Source organism: Meriones unguiculatus, chromosome 3 (genome assembly GCF_030254825.1).
Source record: "Meriones unguiculatus strain TT.TT164.6M chromosome 3, Bangor_MerUng_6.1, whole genome shotgun sequence".
Classification (NCBI taxonomy): Eukaryota; Metazoa; Chordata; class Mammalia; order Rodentia; family Muridae; genus Meriones; species Meriones unguiculatus.
The window spans coordinates 84,511,878-84,528,269 of record NC_083351.1 but is presented as its reverse complement, the minus strand read 5'-3'; the positions used below and the strand labels follow the sequence as shown (position 1 = coordinate 84,528,269).

The following is a 16,392-nucleotide window of genomic DNA, read 5'->3' as shown; positions in this document are numbered from 1 at the left end:
GGGATTATGCCCATAAGATTAACATAAACCACACTTTTGTTTTAAAAATTTGGGCTGGTGAGATGGCCCAGTATGTACAAGCACTGGTTAATGACCTGGGTTCAAATATTTGCAATGTACACAGTGCAAGAAAAGGTCAGACTCCTGTAAGTTGTTTTCTGATCTCTGCACACATGTAGGTGTGCATATGCACACACAAATAAGTAATGAATAAACACTTTTTTCAGAGTTGGGCACTGGGAAACCACTTCAAGTTCTATTTGGGGAGCATTTTGCTGTCAGTATTTATGTAAGTTTACCTCTTTTGTGAACTTGATTATATATGGTGTGTTATAATTATCATGGCCACTAAGTACATTGTTTGTTATTAAGGCCATCTTTGTAAAAATAAAAAAAAGAAATAATTTGCATGTAACATAAAATACTGGCCTTAAGTGTTTTTTACAGATTAATAGTCTTAAAGGTAAAATACATAATTTTAACATTCTAGTCTCTAAAAGTGTATAATAAAAACCAAGAGTACCCTTATTATGTAGATGCTATATCATGTACCAGAGTAGGGCTATGAAATAGCAATAGTGTGCATCGTATAGAACTAGAAAGTAAGTTTTAAATGTAGCTGGTACCAAGAAGTATCATTAGATGGAGTGTAGTTATACTGTGTCTGGTGCATATAGTAAATACTATCTACATTATGAAATTAGTTCCTATCACATGATGAGAGAACTGCACTTCACTTGATGACCTTTGAAAAGCAATGCTCTAGCCCAGCCTTCAGATTTACAAACAGTAATTTTAATGTAAACCATGCCGAGGCCCACTTTGATCCACATAAAACATGTGTCACCCAGCCACAGAAAGTAGATGGAGTGTGAGGACCTGGCAATGACCTCAGGAACTGTTGCCTAAGGGTCCCCAGGGCTGTCCTGAGCCCTGCCCCTTCCTAAGATGACTGTGATTAACTCTTCCTACAAACATACTTAGTTTCCTTAAAACTAATGCCCCATAAGTGATCCAGAGTCAGGCTTCCTTAAGTCACCCAGAGCCAGGCTTTCAGAGAAACAGGGAGTTCCTGGGATTAGATGTATGCAGAGAGCATACGCTGGGAAACTGGTGTAGGCTCTGGCTGTCTAATATATACATACAGCCTATAATACATGAAGGCACAATAAACAGTGAAAAGTTCATGAAGGGGAATATACAGAGGACAGGACAGGAAATTGTTTCCATGGTCTAACTCGAGGAATCAAAGCCACCCAAACTACAAGTGTCTTGGATATTGCTGAAGGCCCATAAACCAACCAAACAAACAAAAATAAGGAAACACTGGTGAATGGTCTTTCCTAGCTCTGTGGCTAGAGGACTTCGATGGTGGACAACTGCAAGGTCACCTTTCAATAGTGTGCAAAAGACACACAGCTGCCCACTGTGTGACTAAACATTATTCGGGGGCAGAGATAAGAGTAAAATGAGGTAAAGTGAAGTGGTGGCACATGCTTGTCATCAGAACACTTCCCAGGGCGAGGCAGGTTAGAAATTTGAGGGCAGCATGTGCCACATACTAAAATCCTGTCTGAACAGAGGGGGAAACAAACAACAGGATGGCAGGCTCTGAGCACTATGTCTTAAAAATACCCTGATTTAACTGTAACTGCATATGTAAGAGAGGATGCCCAGATTTGAATACAGCTTACACAAGTCCTGAAGGTGTAACAGCTGCCTCTCACAAGAGGCTCACCAGTACACTGTACTCGAGGAATAAAACAGCATCTGCTGACTGACTTGCCACATCAAAGGGCTGAGAGCTGAAGCTGTTCAGGTGCTAATCGTCCGGTTATCTTCTCTGTTTTGAAACATTAGTGATAAAATTAAAATTGTGCTTATTTTAAATTGAAAACAATGTATATTAAATTTTAACATTGCCCATGCTCTGTTCACATAGTAAACACATGTTAGAGAAGTTTAAAAATTTAACTTAACTATTATCATTCTTTATCTCATTTAATTCCCTGCTACTTTCAACACTGGTAAGAATTAGACTGATTTAAAAGATACTTAAGATACTTAATTACTTTATATGAAATGCCTACTAATAGGTTACATGTGAAAGAGCAGTGTAAATACTTTATTATTTTGATCTAGAAATGGTTTTTGATTTATAACACCTGAATAATAATGCCTAAGTCATGACTGTCTGATGCCTACATGTTAAGATACCAAATGTTGATATTTTAACTGGAAAAAGTTTCCATGAGCTTTCATTTACAAGCTTAATGATAAATGTAAAACTTACTTGGAAAAATGTAATGTAGCATTCTGTAGCATTGGTTCTCAACCTGAGGGCCACAGCCTGTTTGGGGGCCCAGTGACACTTTCACAGGGGTTACATAGCTGGTATTTACATTACAATTCATAATAGCAGCAAAATTACATCTATGAAGTAGCAACAAAATAATTTTATGGTTGGAGAGTCACCACCACACAAGGAACTGTATTAAAGGATTGCAGCTTTAGGAAGGTTAAGGACCAGTTTTTGTTAGTGAAAAACATGTACACACTATACTCTAGAGCTTCTCTGTTTTTTCTGGGCTTCCTGCCTGGTCAAACCATAATGAGCCCACCAGTCACATCGACTTGAAACTATAGAAGCCTTTTACACATCATCTCATAAATAATGTGAAAAACAAGGTCAAAACAAGTTCCAAAGCAAAAAAGGTCTATTACAGTGGTATCATCAGAGAGAAAGCATTTGCTAAGAGCATTCCACAACCAGCTGAAGATGCACAAGTAAGGAAACCAAACATAAAATATCTGGCTTTGAAGCTATTTTGAAAAGATATTCTAAAGGCAATGAGGCTTTCCCCACTTCCTAATAAAATGAAATATTTGCACAGGAGTTACACGGGGCTGGAGAGATGGCTCAGCGGTTAAGACCACTGTCTGCACTTCCAGGGGTTTTGAGTTCAAGTCCTGACAACCACATGGAGGCTCACCAGGGAGTGACTTTTCAGTGAACAGGAGCAAGGATATGTCCAAACATGTGTGAACAGAACTGCCAGGAGCAGAGACTATGAAGGAATTGTCAATAGCGGAAGAAAAAGGGAGTTTGCAAAGGTGTGTCGGTTCCATAGATGTGAATTTGTAACCCATCAATAAACACCAATATTATGGGCTAGAGAGACGACTCAGCTGCTCAAGTGCCACGGAAGCATGAGGACTGGGGTTCAGATCCCCAGCACTGACATAAAAGCTAGCGGCATAGCACAGATCTACAATGCCAGTGCTGATGGGAGTTGAGGGAGTTAGGCAGGGCTGGAGAGACAGATCACTGGAGCTTATTGACTGGCCAACATCCCAAATAAAATGAGATCCATTTTCATTGAGACTCTGTCTCAAAAAAAAAAAAAAGATAAAATAAAATAAACAAAGTGGAGAACAATTGAGAAAGACACCTGATAGTGATCCCTGCCTTCCATATACATGTGCAAACATCTGAACTTAGGAATAGATGTTGACACACTCACAAAAATACAAATGTATAACACGCATCCACAAAAATACACATCAATATTATGTTATTATACAGCAACCTGACTATTCTAAAGCTTCTGGGTTGATTAAGTAAATAAACATTTAATTTACACTAACATGGCTTCAAAACTCAAAATATGCATAGAGTTTTTGGAAACACACATCAATTTTGATTGGGAGGCCATGATACATGAAGACTATTTCTAAGACCATAACACAAGGAGGTAGTGTTTAGTCAGCTAAGAACCTCCCACATTCCAGAACCAAGTTCCTTCCTGCCTTCAGTGGTCCAGTCGTAACTAATGAGACACATTTCCACCATCATGAATTCCTATGCAATTCTCCCTAAGTCCTGTAAAAGCCCACCATCATGACCTGGTCCATCTCTCTGTTTTTCCATTCTCACTCAGAGGCAGCCTTTTGCCCCGCCCCCCATAAAGCTCTTGCATGGGGTCTGTTGCATGGTATGATTTTTGTGGCTTTCCTTGGCCCCAATCACAAAGAATCAAAACCATTCCAGGTAGCCTCCTGGGCACACTTGGTTCAGGATGCACTTACACGCTGCCTGTAGTAGAGCTGCTGTCAGTTAGGAAAGATCCATTTGTCCTTTCCATCTGGGCCAGTCTGAAAGAACAAAAACAAGGAAATGATATCACATGGCTACAACTGGCATGTTCATCTAGAAGTAGCCTTTTTTTTTTTTTAGGTTTTTCAAGACAGAATTTCTCTGTGCAGCCTTGGCTATCCTGGACTCACTCTGTAGACTCGACTGGCCTTGAACTCACAGAGTATGCCTGCCTCTGCCTCCCAAGTGCTGAGATTAAAACAGTACGGCACCACTGCCTGGCTGCTTATTTTTAAGTCTACTCTAATTTTGACCAGACAGAAAATGGTCTAAATCTGACACATTAGTGAAATTAAAACCTCTACTGGTGAGCTGAAATGTGATCATTACTCTCTTAGGGCCTGGAGGCTGTTATCTTATAACACAGTGTGTTATAAGCTCTCATTGAGCTCCCCGCTGGTCTCCACTGAAGTGGGTAACCTTCGTAGACAAGTCTAGTTATGTTCCTCTCAGCTCTGAAGATTCACCATGACTTTTCTCTACCTAGAACATGAGGCAACTCCTGAGCAACTGGTCTCTGTGTTGTCAGACCACAGTCTTCAGCACCCACAGTTTCTCAGCTCCTTTCCTTCTGTGGTCCAATAAACAAGCCAGATTCTTTAACAGCAGTTATCCACCAGCTCCAAAAATTTGACTTAGTCTCAACTCAACTCAAATGTTATTGCTTTTAATGGTTCTTAAACTAGAGATTTTGAACACAGCTGGTGTCTAGTATCATCAATGTTAGTATTAAACACTCTCCTGAATGTTTTGCATACTACCTGCAGACCTATATTTTGCATAGTTTAGAGATTTAAAAGCAAACCCTAATAATCAAACATTAGCATAAGTTTAATTACACAATGCAATGCATATGGCACCGTCTCTGAGAACAGCTCCAATCGCTACTTTCATCCACAGAAACTAGGTTATGTTATCTAAGTGGTGCCTGCTCAATGTTTGGAGTCTCAGCAGCTCTGTAATAGAAGCCTATTGAAATCTATTCTTCATAGGCTATATAGCAGGTGTTTGGTAAAGTACAAATCTCACAGTGAAAAGATCAGGGCCCAGGTTATATATGTAACAGAATCTTGACTTCTGCAAATACACTCCCACATCAAGGTTTGTCAGCAGCACTGAAAGCAGAAATACTCTGAGTGGCGGGGCGGGGGGGGGCTGGGGCGGGGGTGTGACTATTAGTCTCTTACCGTGTGGCGTATTGCTCTATTCTTGAATGGGTGTCATCATGAAACAGCTGAGGGGACTGTGAAGGGCTGTACAGAGAGAAAAAGAGGCAAGGGCTTTATTCTCGGTATTGGCAGGGGTTAGCAGTTAGCAGGTTAGTTAAGTAATGAATCTGCCATGCAAAGAAACCACCAGCGTTGGCACCCAGAATGTGAAAGTAGTTGTTTAGACCCGTGCTAGTACTCCTGACCAGATCTCCCCTCCTGTGCATGGGGTCTTTGAATACTCACTCATAGTGCTCTGGCCACATACTGATGAGCGTGATAGGACTGCAGAGAGGAGACAGGGAGACAAAAGTCACAGAGCAAACATTTAGAGTGGTTTCAGACCAAAGAAGAAGGAGGCAGATCGTCGATCGTCTTCCACTCACATTCTCCCCTTGTTATTCACCACTGGGGAGATCAAAGGCAACTTTCACAGCTCTTACAACATGCATGTTTCAAGACAGTAATCACATCTTAGAGCAGTCAGACTGAAGAGATCAGCAGTGTGCTAAAACTGACTTCAATCACAGGCTGTTCAAAGATGACATTCTAGAATATTCCAAGGGAGATAAAATTATATTTTTGTTTTTCTTGAAGAAGATACTTGATCAAAACGCTGAATTTATTACCTAATTACTAGACTACCAATGTCAGAATTAAGGTAAAAAGGATTTTCTGGTTCTTCACTCAGAAATGTAAAAGTTCAGTTCAGTACATCAAGTTTCTCAACTTCAGATACACTGAGAAAAGAAAAGCCTTACTGCCTACTGATGTCCTACTCAAAGAGTCAAATCATCAGCATATTGAGAGGGACTCCTTTAGGTCAGGACAGACTTCTATCCAGTATGATGCTATTACCTAGAAGGTTACTCTAGGAGACTAGATGGGCAAACTAGTTCTGCTTGACTCAGGGGCTTGGTCTGAGGCTGATTACACACTGCCAACTCTCCCTAGCCCCATAGACCCCTGGGAGCCCCAAGTCTTCATGAAATACCATTGAAATAATTCATCCCAACTAAAACTACCAATTAAAAAGTAGTTTAAACTGTAACTTTTTGAGGGAAGGTAATAATGAATTACCTGAGTATTTAAAAGCTCAAAGGAAAATTAGTACTCTGTTTAATTATGTAGAGTCTCTTGAAAAAAGCTAATGCTGACTCAAGCAAAATCATTCTAGACTTTCTTTTCTATTATATGTGCGTACTTGAGACATAGTTAATGATCTCATTATCTCCTGCTGTGAAGCACAAGATGATGTGTGCACAGCAGAGGCTAAAGAGGTGGAAGGTCATCTTACAGCGTAGGAACCTAAATTTCTTTAGACCTACTTTCAAAAATGAACATTCATCCTCTCTGTCTGAATACCTAATCTGTAAATAGAGTTAAATGTGCACATGTAAAGGAGAAGCAGGGTTAATGGAGCAACAATATTAACTCCCCATATCTCTAACACGTCACTACTTCTCACTATCCCTGAAATAGATGTCAAGAGAAAGATATATCTGTGCCACACTTCCTAAAACAGTAACTGCTTAAGAGATTATCTCCAAAGTTCAAGTGTAGGACAACATTTGATGTAAGCTTTCAACAGAAGAAAAAATTCCTTACTGATATTATATATATATATCAGTAAATATATATAATATATGTATACACATATACACTGGTTCTTGGAAAGTTAATTGTTGGCACATAAGTGATTTGTGAACTAAGAATGGAGGGGACAGGAAGCTAGGCTGAAAGAAAAACATTTTTATGGAAAATATCAAAGAAAGGAAACAAAATTAAACTTTAGGTTTTTTTGCCTTCAGAGGATTTGGTTTGTAGGGAGAAATTTTGATAAATGCTCACAGTTAGTTCTGTAGGAAGAAAGAACAGCATCAAAGTGCTTCATACTTGGGACCTATAACTAAGTAGGGTTGAGCCCCTCTGACAGACCGCTTGTCTAGCATGCATGAGGTCCTGAATACCATCCCCAGCACCCAAGAGTAGGTAAGTAACTAATAAATAAAATAAAGGCAACAGCAATCTGTGAGTCACCACTGACGTAATAAAGGAACTTCTTCCTTTATTAGGTGCTCAGCAGGCTGCTTTGACCAATTTCATATTATACAGAGTACAATCAGACTCTAAAGCGTAAATGTAAGGCTATGAAATCCAACACAGACTTCAAAGAACTTGGTGACCCTTTTAATGACACAACTTCCCAGCAGTCGCCTCATAGTGTTGGTCTTTTGCCTCTTTAATCCATTTGTCCTACAGCTGGTAACTAGTTCTACCTGTTAGATTGCAGCCTGCTGCTTGAAGAGCAGATGTGGCTGCTGTTCCGGTCTGCCCACTGACACAGTGAACTGACAAGCCCTGCTGCTGTGTAGTTCTTATCTCCCCACATGTATGTGAAGATGTAAACAAGTATATGGCCTTATTTCTACCACGTGGAGCTAGGGCTATGCTCCCCAATTTCTCTGTCTCCATGGATCCTGCACTTCCCACCTCAACCGTGCTGTCTAGAGTGGTTTTCTCTATCTCTTCTACCCTTTCACTTCAAGGTAACTTTCTTTTCAGACTTATTTATTTCCTTGTGTATGTGCCACTGTGTCTACACCATGTGTATACATGCTATGTATGTGTGGGTCCCTGTGGAGGCTAGGAGAAGGCATTGGATGCCCTGGAGTGGGAATCACACGTGATTGAGAGCCACCCAATACAGTTGCTGGGAACTGAACTCAGGTCCTCTGGAAGAGCAGCTACTGCTATTAACTACTGAGAAATCTCCTTAGCGCCCAAATCAACCTTCCAATGTTTTTATAATACTCTCCTATTTCACTGCCCCCTTGTGTGGCTTCTAATATAATGTGTTGTCCGTCATAATGCTCCACCACCTCAAGACATGAGCATCATTCCTGAGCATCATTCCCTACTACTCTCCGGATAAACACTGAAGGTGCTGTGTGGATAACAAGGCCCTTTATTATCTGGCTTTTGCTTCTCTCACTCTGTATTTTTGATACTAGTTTCCTGTTAGAGCTTTAAACCAGACTTTTGAAAATGATTCATTTGGCCAGTACGTCTTTTCCTTTACCTCTGAGCACTCCAAATTCTGATCATGACTCAGGTAGGCCTCAGCACCTGTCCCTCCTAGCCCTGAACATCCATCTCCACAACTGCACTTGCTCTGAGGGGATTCTTGCCACTATAAAATCCTCAAAGGGTGATAGAGTTTCCTATGGATTCTATGCCCAATAGCAGAAGCAGGTATCTCTTGTTCTCTTCTATCTTCAGGGAAACTAATCTATTTCTCCAGCCAATAATAATGTCTCAGAGCTTTCAGGTGACCTCTGCCACTACTTTAGCTTATTTGCCAACTCTATTATGAGTAGTATGCATTTTAATTTTATTCATTTATTTTCACTTTGAAAATTATTGCATACAGATTTGTCAAATTAACTGAATAAGCCTCAACTTATCCCCGTAAAGTCCCTCCATGCATGCCTGCATGGCTAACTACTGGTCAGAAGATAAAATACCACATTTGCAAAGATGAAAGAGAAAGAGGCAAAGGAACATTCTAACCAGCTCCCTAAATAACTTCAACACCTTCACCACTTCAATGGTTTTTCTCCAATGTTCTCCTCCCACAAGTAGAAGAATAAATGAAATCAAACATTTTTTTAAAAACTATCCACTCACATAAATTGTTCTACTGGAAGATTAAGTGACCTTGTAGCAGAAAAGGGCTCAGCAAAAAAAAAAAAAAAAAAAAAAAAAAAAAAAAAAAAAAAGAACTACAGCAAACCCACAGAGCTCTATGCAGGATTTGAAGAAGAAAACCTGCCTACACTATCTAGGAGCTCATAAATCTTCTTCAAAAGGGATCTTGTGGTGTCCAATTTAATCAGATGCCCATTCCTTCCTTTCTTCTTCTATCCTTCTTGGAAAATGGAGGGAAATAAGCAGGGTGAGGCATTTTCAGCATAGTATATCAAACTCAGAGAGTGAAATTATTATGCAAGGTTTTCTGTTAAGTTTTACTTTAAAATACAGTCACTTTGGGGGCCCTAGAAATGGATAAGTTGGTAAAATATGTGCTCTGCAAGCATGAGGGCCCTGAATTTAATCCCTAGAACCCACACAGAATCCGGTCACCTCTAACCCCAGTATGCGTGAGGATCCTGGGCCTTGCTGGCCAGCCAACCTAGCTCTGTCAGCAAGCTCCTGATTCAGTAAGAGGCTCTGTCTCAAAAAAAATAAGATGACAGCAATTAAAGACGACAACCTATGTTGATGTCTGGCCTCCACAGTTACAGATGAACTCAAGCATGCACGTGCAAACTGAACTTCATGATTATTCTGATATCGAAAGGCAAAGTATTAGAAATGTGTAAAAGGTGTATGAAATATCCATCTGTCTATGGCTCATGTGAAGGATGGAGATATTTTGGATGCAAAATGACGATGACTACTTAAGGGACAGAAAGGCAACATTGCTTAGTACAAATCTATTACACTCCCTCCTGGATCCCAGCACCATGTGATAGTGTTATAATATACAACAAACAGCTAGTGGAAAGGTCAGTTAGATATAATCTGAACAGAAGTAATTTTTTATCAGGTGTTCAGTAAGTCAAACTGCACATTGGCTACTGAAAGAAGAATTCTTTGAAGTACATAATATTTGAGGACAAAAGCATATTCATAAAAGACCAAAATGTAAATATATTTTTCTAAATGTATTTAAATAGCTTTCTTTTAAATAAAACAAATTTAATAAGATTTGTTTCAATGTGTGGTGTGGAAACAATTGGGAAACTTTTTATTTTTGTGTGTGGTGTATATCCTTGTTTGTGCGTGTGTACGTGTGTATACACAGAGGTCAGTGCAGGGTGACTTCCTTAATCACACTTCACACTTTTTAGTTATATTGGTGTTTTGCTTGCAAACTCAAGCACATGAAAAATGATGCAGTTGAAATATTAATGTACATATTTTAAAAAGTGATTCAACGATGTAAAATCAAGTCTACTTTGATCTAATTAGATAACTGCCTGGTGATTTAAAATGCCCATGCATGTTTTCTGGGTCATTTTAAAAGTTTTTCTCCTTCTCATCTCAGGCTCTAGATTCTTCTTCCTTAGCTTTATAGTACCACTGTAATTTTGTTCTCTCATAACTTCTGAAAGATTCTTGTCAACTCAGAATTCAGACTTTTAAGCAATTCTTCCTATTTCATATAATGTATAAAGTTTCATTTTTCCACTTTTATCTTTAAGAAGACTGATAAGAAATATAAAATGAGGTTTCAGAAAAGATTGTATTTGAAGTGCAAAATGCAGTATTACTGATAATTTATATTAAAAAGATGTAAGATGGGGCTGGGCTACAACTCAAAGTTAGAGTACTTGGCCAGTACATATAAGATTCAGGGTTCAATCCAGTGCCAGTAACACAAAACAAAACAAAACAAAACAAAACAAAATAGGAAAATGTATTATAACAAACACGTTGAAACCCATAACACGGAAAAAAGAAAGAGAAATAAATGAAAGAATGAAAGAACAAATGATATCACAATTTAACTCAAATATTTTTAAAACAACAAAAAAAAGAGAGAAAGAAAAAAGAAAGAAAAGAAGAAAGAAAGGAAAGAAGGAAGGAAGAAAGAAAGAAAAAGAAAGGAAAGAAGGAAGGAAGGAAGGAAGGAAGGAAGGAAGGAAGGAAGGAAATGAAGGAAAAGAAGGAAAGACTGGCTATGACAGTGTTAACTAAACAAACAAAAAACCCAAGTAATACAAATCAATTGTTGTTAAAGACCTAATTCAGCTGTTTCAAAATAAAACATTTCACCAGGACACAAATCTTTTTGGCATTATGTAATTTCTTTCACGTTGTTATATTAGTATTAAAAATGATCAGATTTAAGTGTTCACAGAGTGAATGCTAGAACAGAACTCACGTCTCTAAGTTGTCCCCTTCCAGCACAGTCTGGACAGGCAGGTAGCCAAGCCGAGGGTGTTTGGCAAAATATTTCTTGGACCTGAACTTGTTCTTCAGCACCTTCGTGAAGTCTCGCACATCTTCTCCGGATGTTGTCTATGAGGTTGAAAAAGTCACAGTTCTCATTAAAAGCCAAAGGCTGTAATAACACCTACAACAAAATTTGAGCAGAGGCAAGCTGAAGGTCATTAAGTGCCAAGAATTTTGGTCACTTTATTCACTTTTGGAATGCATGGTATTATGAAAATAAATGGCAATTGGGACTCTCATGAAAATATATTCAATGATATTCCATAATTAAAAGTCGAGTAAACCATTAAGTAACTTATTTATCCAATATTTAAATTCTTAATCCCAAAACTAAAGTTGTGGAAAGCTTACCTGTCAGTAAGCCAATTCCTTTAACAAGTGCAGTGGTGGTACTCCAGATCACATGCTGTTGATTGGGTCTAAGAAAAGCCTAACTGATGGTAGCCCTTAGGCCATGTTAGCTTCCCACAAGCCACCACACACTCTAGTTGGGAGAAAGTTCAAACAATAATAAAGAAAGGGCAGTGGCAGGGGACATGGAAGGCTCGTAATCTCAGCACATACAAAAAGAAGCAGGAGGATCTGCAGTTCAAGTTCAGCTGGGTTACCTAGGGAGGTTCTCAACAAATATCAAAGGCGTTGAGTAAGAAAACAAAACAAACAAATATACAAGCCCTCCTAAGCAGGCATGATGGTGCATGTCCATAATCCTAGGACTTGGGAGATGGAAGAGGAGTAGGAGTTCTAGCCTGGGCTACATGAGACTCTTTCTAAAAAAAAACATAAGGATGATGATGATGATGATGATGATGATGATGATGATGATGAGAGAAAGAGAGAGAGGAGAGAAGAGAGAAAAAGAAAGCACAGAGCCTCCTCAGGACTCTATTAGGAAAAGAGTCTGTAAATTTCTCTGTCCTTTCTTAACCATTATTTTATCTGGATTAAAATATAATGGTGATATATAGTGTTGCTATCTCTTTAAGAATTTCAAAATGATTGGGGTTTTACTTTGTTGTTTGTTTTCTTTCTTTGAAACAGGGTCTCATTACATAGTCCTGGAGGGCTATAACCTGTTCTGTGGATCAGGCCGTCCTCTGCCTCTCGAGTGCTGGGACTAAGGCCATGCGCCACTGGGCCTGGTAAGATGATACATTTCTATGATCATTTACAGGTGAAATATGCTTAAACTCCTCAAGTCCCACTCCCTTATCTTACTCCATAAACTATCTGCAATTGTAGTTTTCATATCCAACATACATAGCAGCTTTAGTCCTAAAGATGCATTTACATATTCTTATTATCAGTAGAGAGCTGAATTATTACTTGGGTCCTATATCAGCTAGTTTGCTTCCAAACCTACCACTGAGTAGCCTTCATTCCCCCCTCTCTACAAAGAGACAGAGAGGCTCTATAGAAGGCACGAACAGAATGACGAATGTGTGCATGTACTATGCTATCTGGCCCCACACTCGGCCTTTTCTTTAATGGCAAGTGGCCAGTACATGCAGATGCTTGTTTATGAACTGAGGCAGTTTACATTCGGTGTCTCACTCAGGCTAGGGAAGTGCTCTACCCTGAGCTGCACTCTAGTTCTTTTTTAACTTTCATCTTAAGACAGATTCTTACTAAGTTGTTCAGACTGCCCTTAAATGTACTCTATAGTCTAGAAAGGCCTTGAACGTCTTCCTGTATAGTTCTGAGTAGCTGGGGTTGAAAGCTTATATTACCAAGCTAGGCGTGGAGCTGTGGAAAAGGCAATTACTTTTAATACAAACAAGTTCTATTTTGTCATATATATATGTGTATATCTGTATTTATGCATAATATATATATATTTATCCATGTATACAGCTTTCCATTTCATAGGGGTATTTTTTTGTACATAAATACTTTTCTTCTAGTAAGCAACTAGAGAGTTTTTATTTTACTTTGGACTTCCAAAACAGAAAGAAGTATGAATGAGCTCCAGGCATTTATAGTAAAAACAATCCATTAAACTTTCATATTATTAAAACAAATATCCTCAGGAAGGACAATCCCTTGCCATCATAAGTTTTACAATGTTGAGTCTGTTTTCAGTAGCTGAAAACACATTTAACAACCTGAGCTGTTATGGAAATAGTCTGGCATACATGTAAAGGAGAGTGCAGTGCTGCAAAGCTTTTCATAAGAAGAATGAGTAAACAAGCAAATGAAAATCAAGGTGGGGCTGGGGAGATAGTTTAGCCAAAGGCTATGTAAAAAGGTGGACTGCTCATCTCAGTGAGAGCTGGACAGGTAAGAACAGGCAGAACCCTAGGGTTTGTGACTTTTTTAATTTTAATTTTTTATATTAATTACAGTTTATTTACTTTATACCCCAGATATTGCCCCCTCCCTAATTCTCTTCCAATTCCACCATTCCTCCCTCATCTCCTCCCATGCCCCTCTCCAAGTCTACTGATAGGGGAGGTCCTCCTCCCCTTCCATCTGACCCTAGCGTATCAGGTCTCATCAGGACAAAGACCCTGTCTGAGAAAATAAGGAAATTCCTGAGAAATAAAACTCATGTTTGACTTCTTCTCTCTGAAGACACATATGTGTATATGTTCTAAAGCACTAGCATGAATAACACATGCCAAATTTTTCTCACATGTATGTATGCATGTTCTCACATACATACACTTACACCATCTCATGGCATCTCTGCAGAGAAGGGCTCAGTATAAAATACCGTGGTTTGTGGGAACTGAATTTCTACTAGGCAGAAAGGAGAAACAAGCAGAATAGAGCTGAGAGTGAAAAAGAAGACTGTCAAGACTGCCTGGAAAGCAGAATAAAATCAAAAGACTTCACCATCAATAGCACAGGACCTGTACACCTTCTGCAACAGCATCACTCTAAGACAGCTGAGGTCATAGGCATGTGCCTCCTTATAATGAAGGAAAAGTGATGTCTTCTACAAGAAAAATTCAGAAGGAAGACCCTTGGAAGATTCCATTGCTGTGATTCCGTTGCTCCCGTGTCTTCCCTCAGCATAGGCAATATGTACATGGCAATACTAAATGAAGAATGTGCTCCTTCTTCACCTTGGCCTCTAAGCTTGGCTATGGGAAGGTGTGGAAATGGAAAGGTCCAGAGGTCTTCAATTTTAGCCCTGAGCTAGGTGGGTAAGAGAAAGGCCAGGTGACAAAAGCTCCAAGTCCTGCCCTGGGACCCCCAGCAGTGGACACTGTACAGGTCACTGGTTATGAGTACATTCCGACTTAAACACCTACAACACCATCTACTTATATACAGAATCATCCCGTCACTCTTCAAAGACACTCTGTGACTACTACCCATGTCCAATAATTTACCTGCTGTCTCTATGAGCTTTTTTATTCTGGGTGTTTGGTAGACAGAGCTTCACATAGACTGTCTTCAATGGTTTTTATGTTGTTCTAATTCACCTATTCTAGGTTTCTATGTTTAAGGGGAAGAGTGATAAACCACGCAAAGGTACAAGTTGAATCCCATATTATTCACTCTTCATCAATTGTATCTAGAACCTAGAAAACCAAAGCAAATCTAATCAAACAATAAAAAAAGAAACTTCTTTATTCTGCCCCCATTACCAAATAATAAAAAAAAAAACAACAACAAATACCTGCTCACTCTCCCAAAAGCTCAGGCATAGAATGAAGTTAAATTGTTTCAAATAATTCATGTGATTCATAAAGCACATATCCACCCAGAAACGTGTTTTAATTTCTTCCGTAATTTTTATATTGAGGGAAAATGTGTGCCACCCAAAGCTGCAATCCAAGGCTGTTATTTCACTGACTCCATAAACTTCACCACAACACTAAGGGAGATGTGAAAAGTGACTTTTGCCATAGTGGTTGGAAACTACATTCAGGAAAACAGAATGTAACCCTGCAGCTGAAATAGAGCCAGGGCAATGAATTAATCCAAATATTTTGTACTAAAAATGGTAAAATATTTATATACTTTGTCTAATTAGCTACTTAATGTGAGTACCTAGTGTCTCTCTGTTTTATAGTACTAATGCAATGCTTTGGCAAAGAGAAGCCTGCCACCTAGCAGTGTTTATCATGGCCATCAAAATCAACTCTCCCTTCGCATTACATGCAGTGCTTTGCTCTTAAAAAAAAAAAAAAAAAAAACAGACAACTGTTGCTATTATGATGGAAAGAATGGGATGGAAAGGAACTTACTGGAAATTACTGTACAATGAGCCAACCTGTTAGATGTCACATGCATTTTTTGGAACATTAGGGTTTTTTCTTCCCCATTTTATTGAAAATAGATTCTTTTCTCACATAATATATCCTGATTACAGTTTTCCCTTCCTCTATTTATGCCAATATTATACCTCCTTTTCTCTCCATATCCACTCCCTTTCTGTCCCTCATTAGGAAAGAGCAGGCTTCTAAAAGATAATATTAAAATATAACAAAATAAAAAATAGTAAGCTAAAATAAAAGCAATCACATTGTAGTTGGACAGGACAAGTGCCTCAATGGTAGAATACTGCTCAGAGGCAGCCTGTGTGTGACCATCTGATTGATGTCTTTGTGGAATCTACAGTTCCCAAATTCCTTTGCTTCCTTCTCTTTCCCCCAGGTGGTGACAGTCTTGTAAGTTCTGTGGCTAGTGATGGTCTGTCACCATCTAGTATATTTACACACACACACACACACACACACACACACACACACACAGGATTTTATCGCAAATTTTGTTTAAGTGGATTTCTGGTTTTTGCTGACTAATCTCCCTGTTTCTTTTTATGTAATTAACAAATTAGAGGAAATGGCAAACACAAAGAGAAGGAGATCGCCTAAAGCCATGGAGTCACCATTTACCCCGAAATCCCTCTAGACTTACTATTCACAACTCCATAAGAACTCACTGTACAATAGAAAGCTGCCTTTCAATTTTTTTTCTCTTTTTCTGCTAAAGCTAGTGAACAATTGTGAAAATATTTAGAACCAAATAAAAACACAAGCAGGCATG

At 38.9% G+C, this 16,392-nt stretch overlaps 1 protein-coding gene across 6 annotated transcripts in view; it reads right to left on the bottom strand.

Moving 5' to 3' along the window:
• Utrn (utrophin) overlaps positions 1-16,392 on the bottom strand; it is a 524,212-nt gene that overhangs the window by 18,603 nt on the left and 489,217 nt on the right. For all 6 annotated transcript variants that reach the window (XM_060380271.1, XM_060380270.1, XM_060380269.1 and 3 more), the window contains 4 exons: positions 11,318-11,454; positions 5,611-5,649; positions 5,344-5,409; positions 4,090-4,155 (listed from right to left, as the gene is read on the bottom strand). In XM_060380271.1, the coding sequence (XP_060236254.1) occupies positions 4,090-4,155; positions 5,344-5,409; positions 5,611-5,649; positions 11,318-11,454 (308 nt within the window). The remainder of the gene's footprint in view (positions 1-4,089; positions 4,156-5,343; positions 5,410-5,610; positions 5,650-11,317; positions 11,455-16,392) is intronic.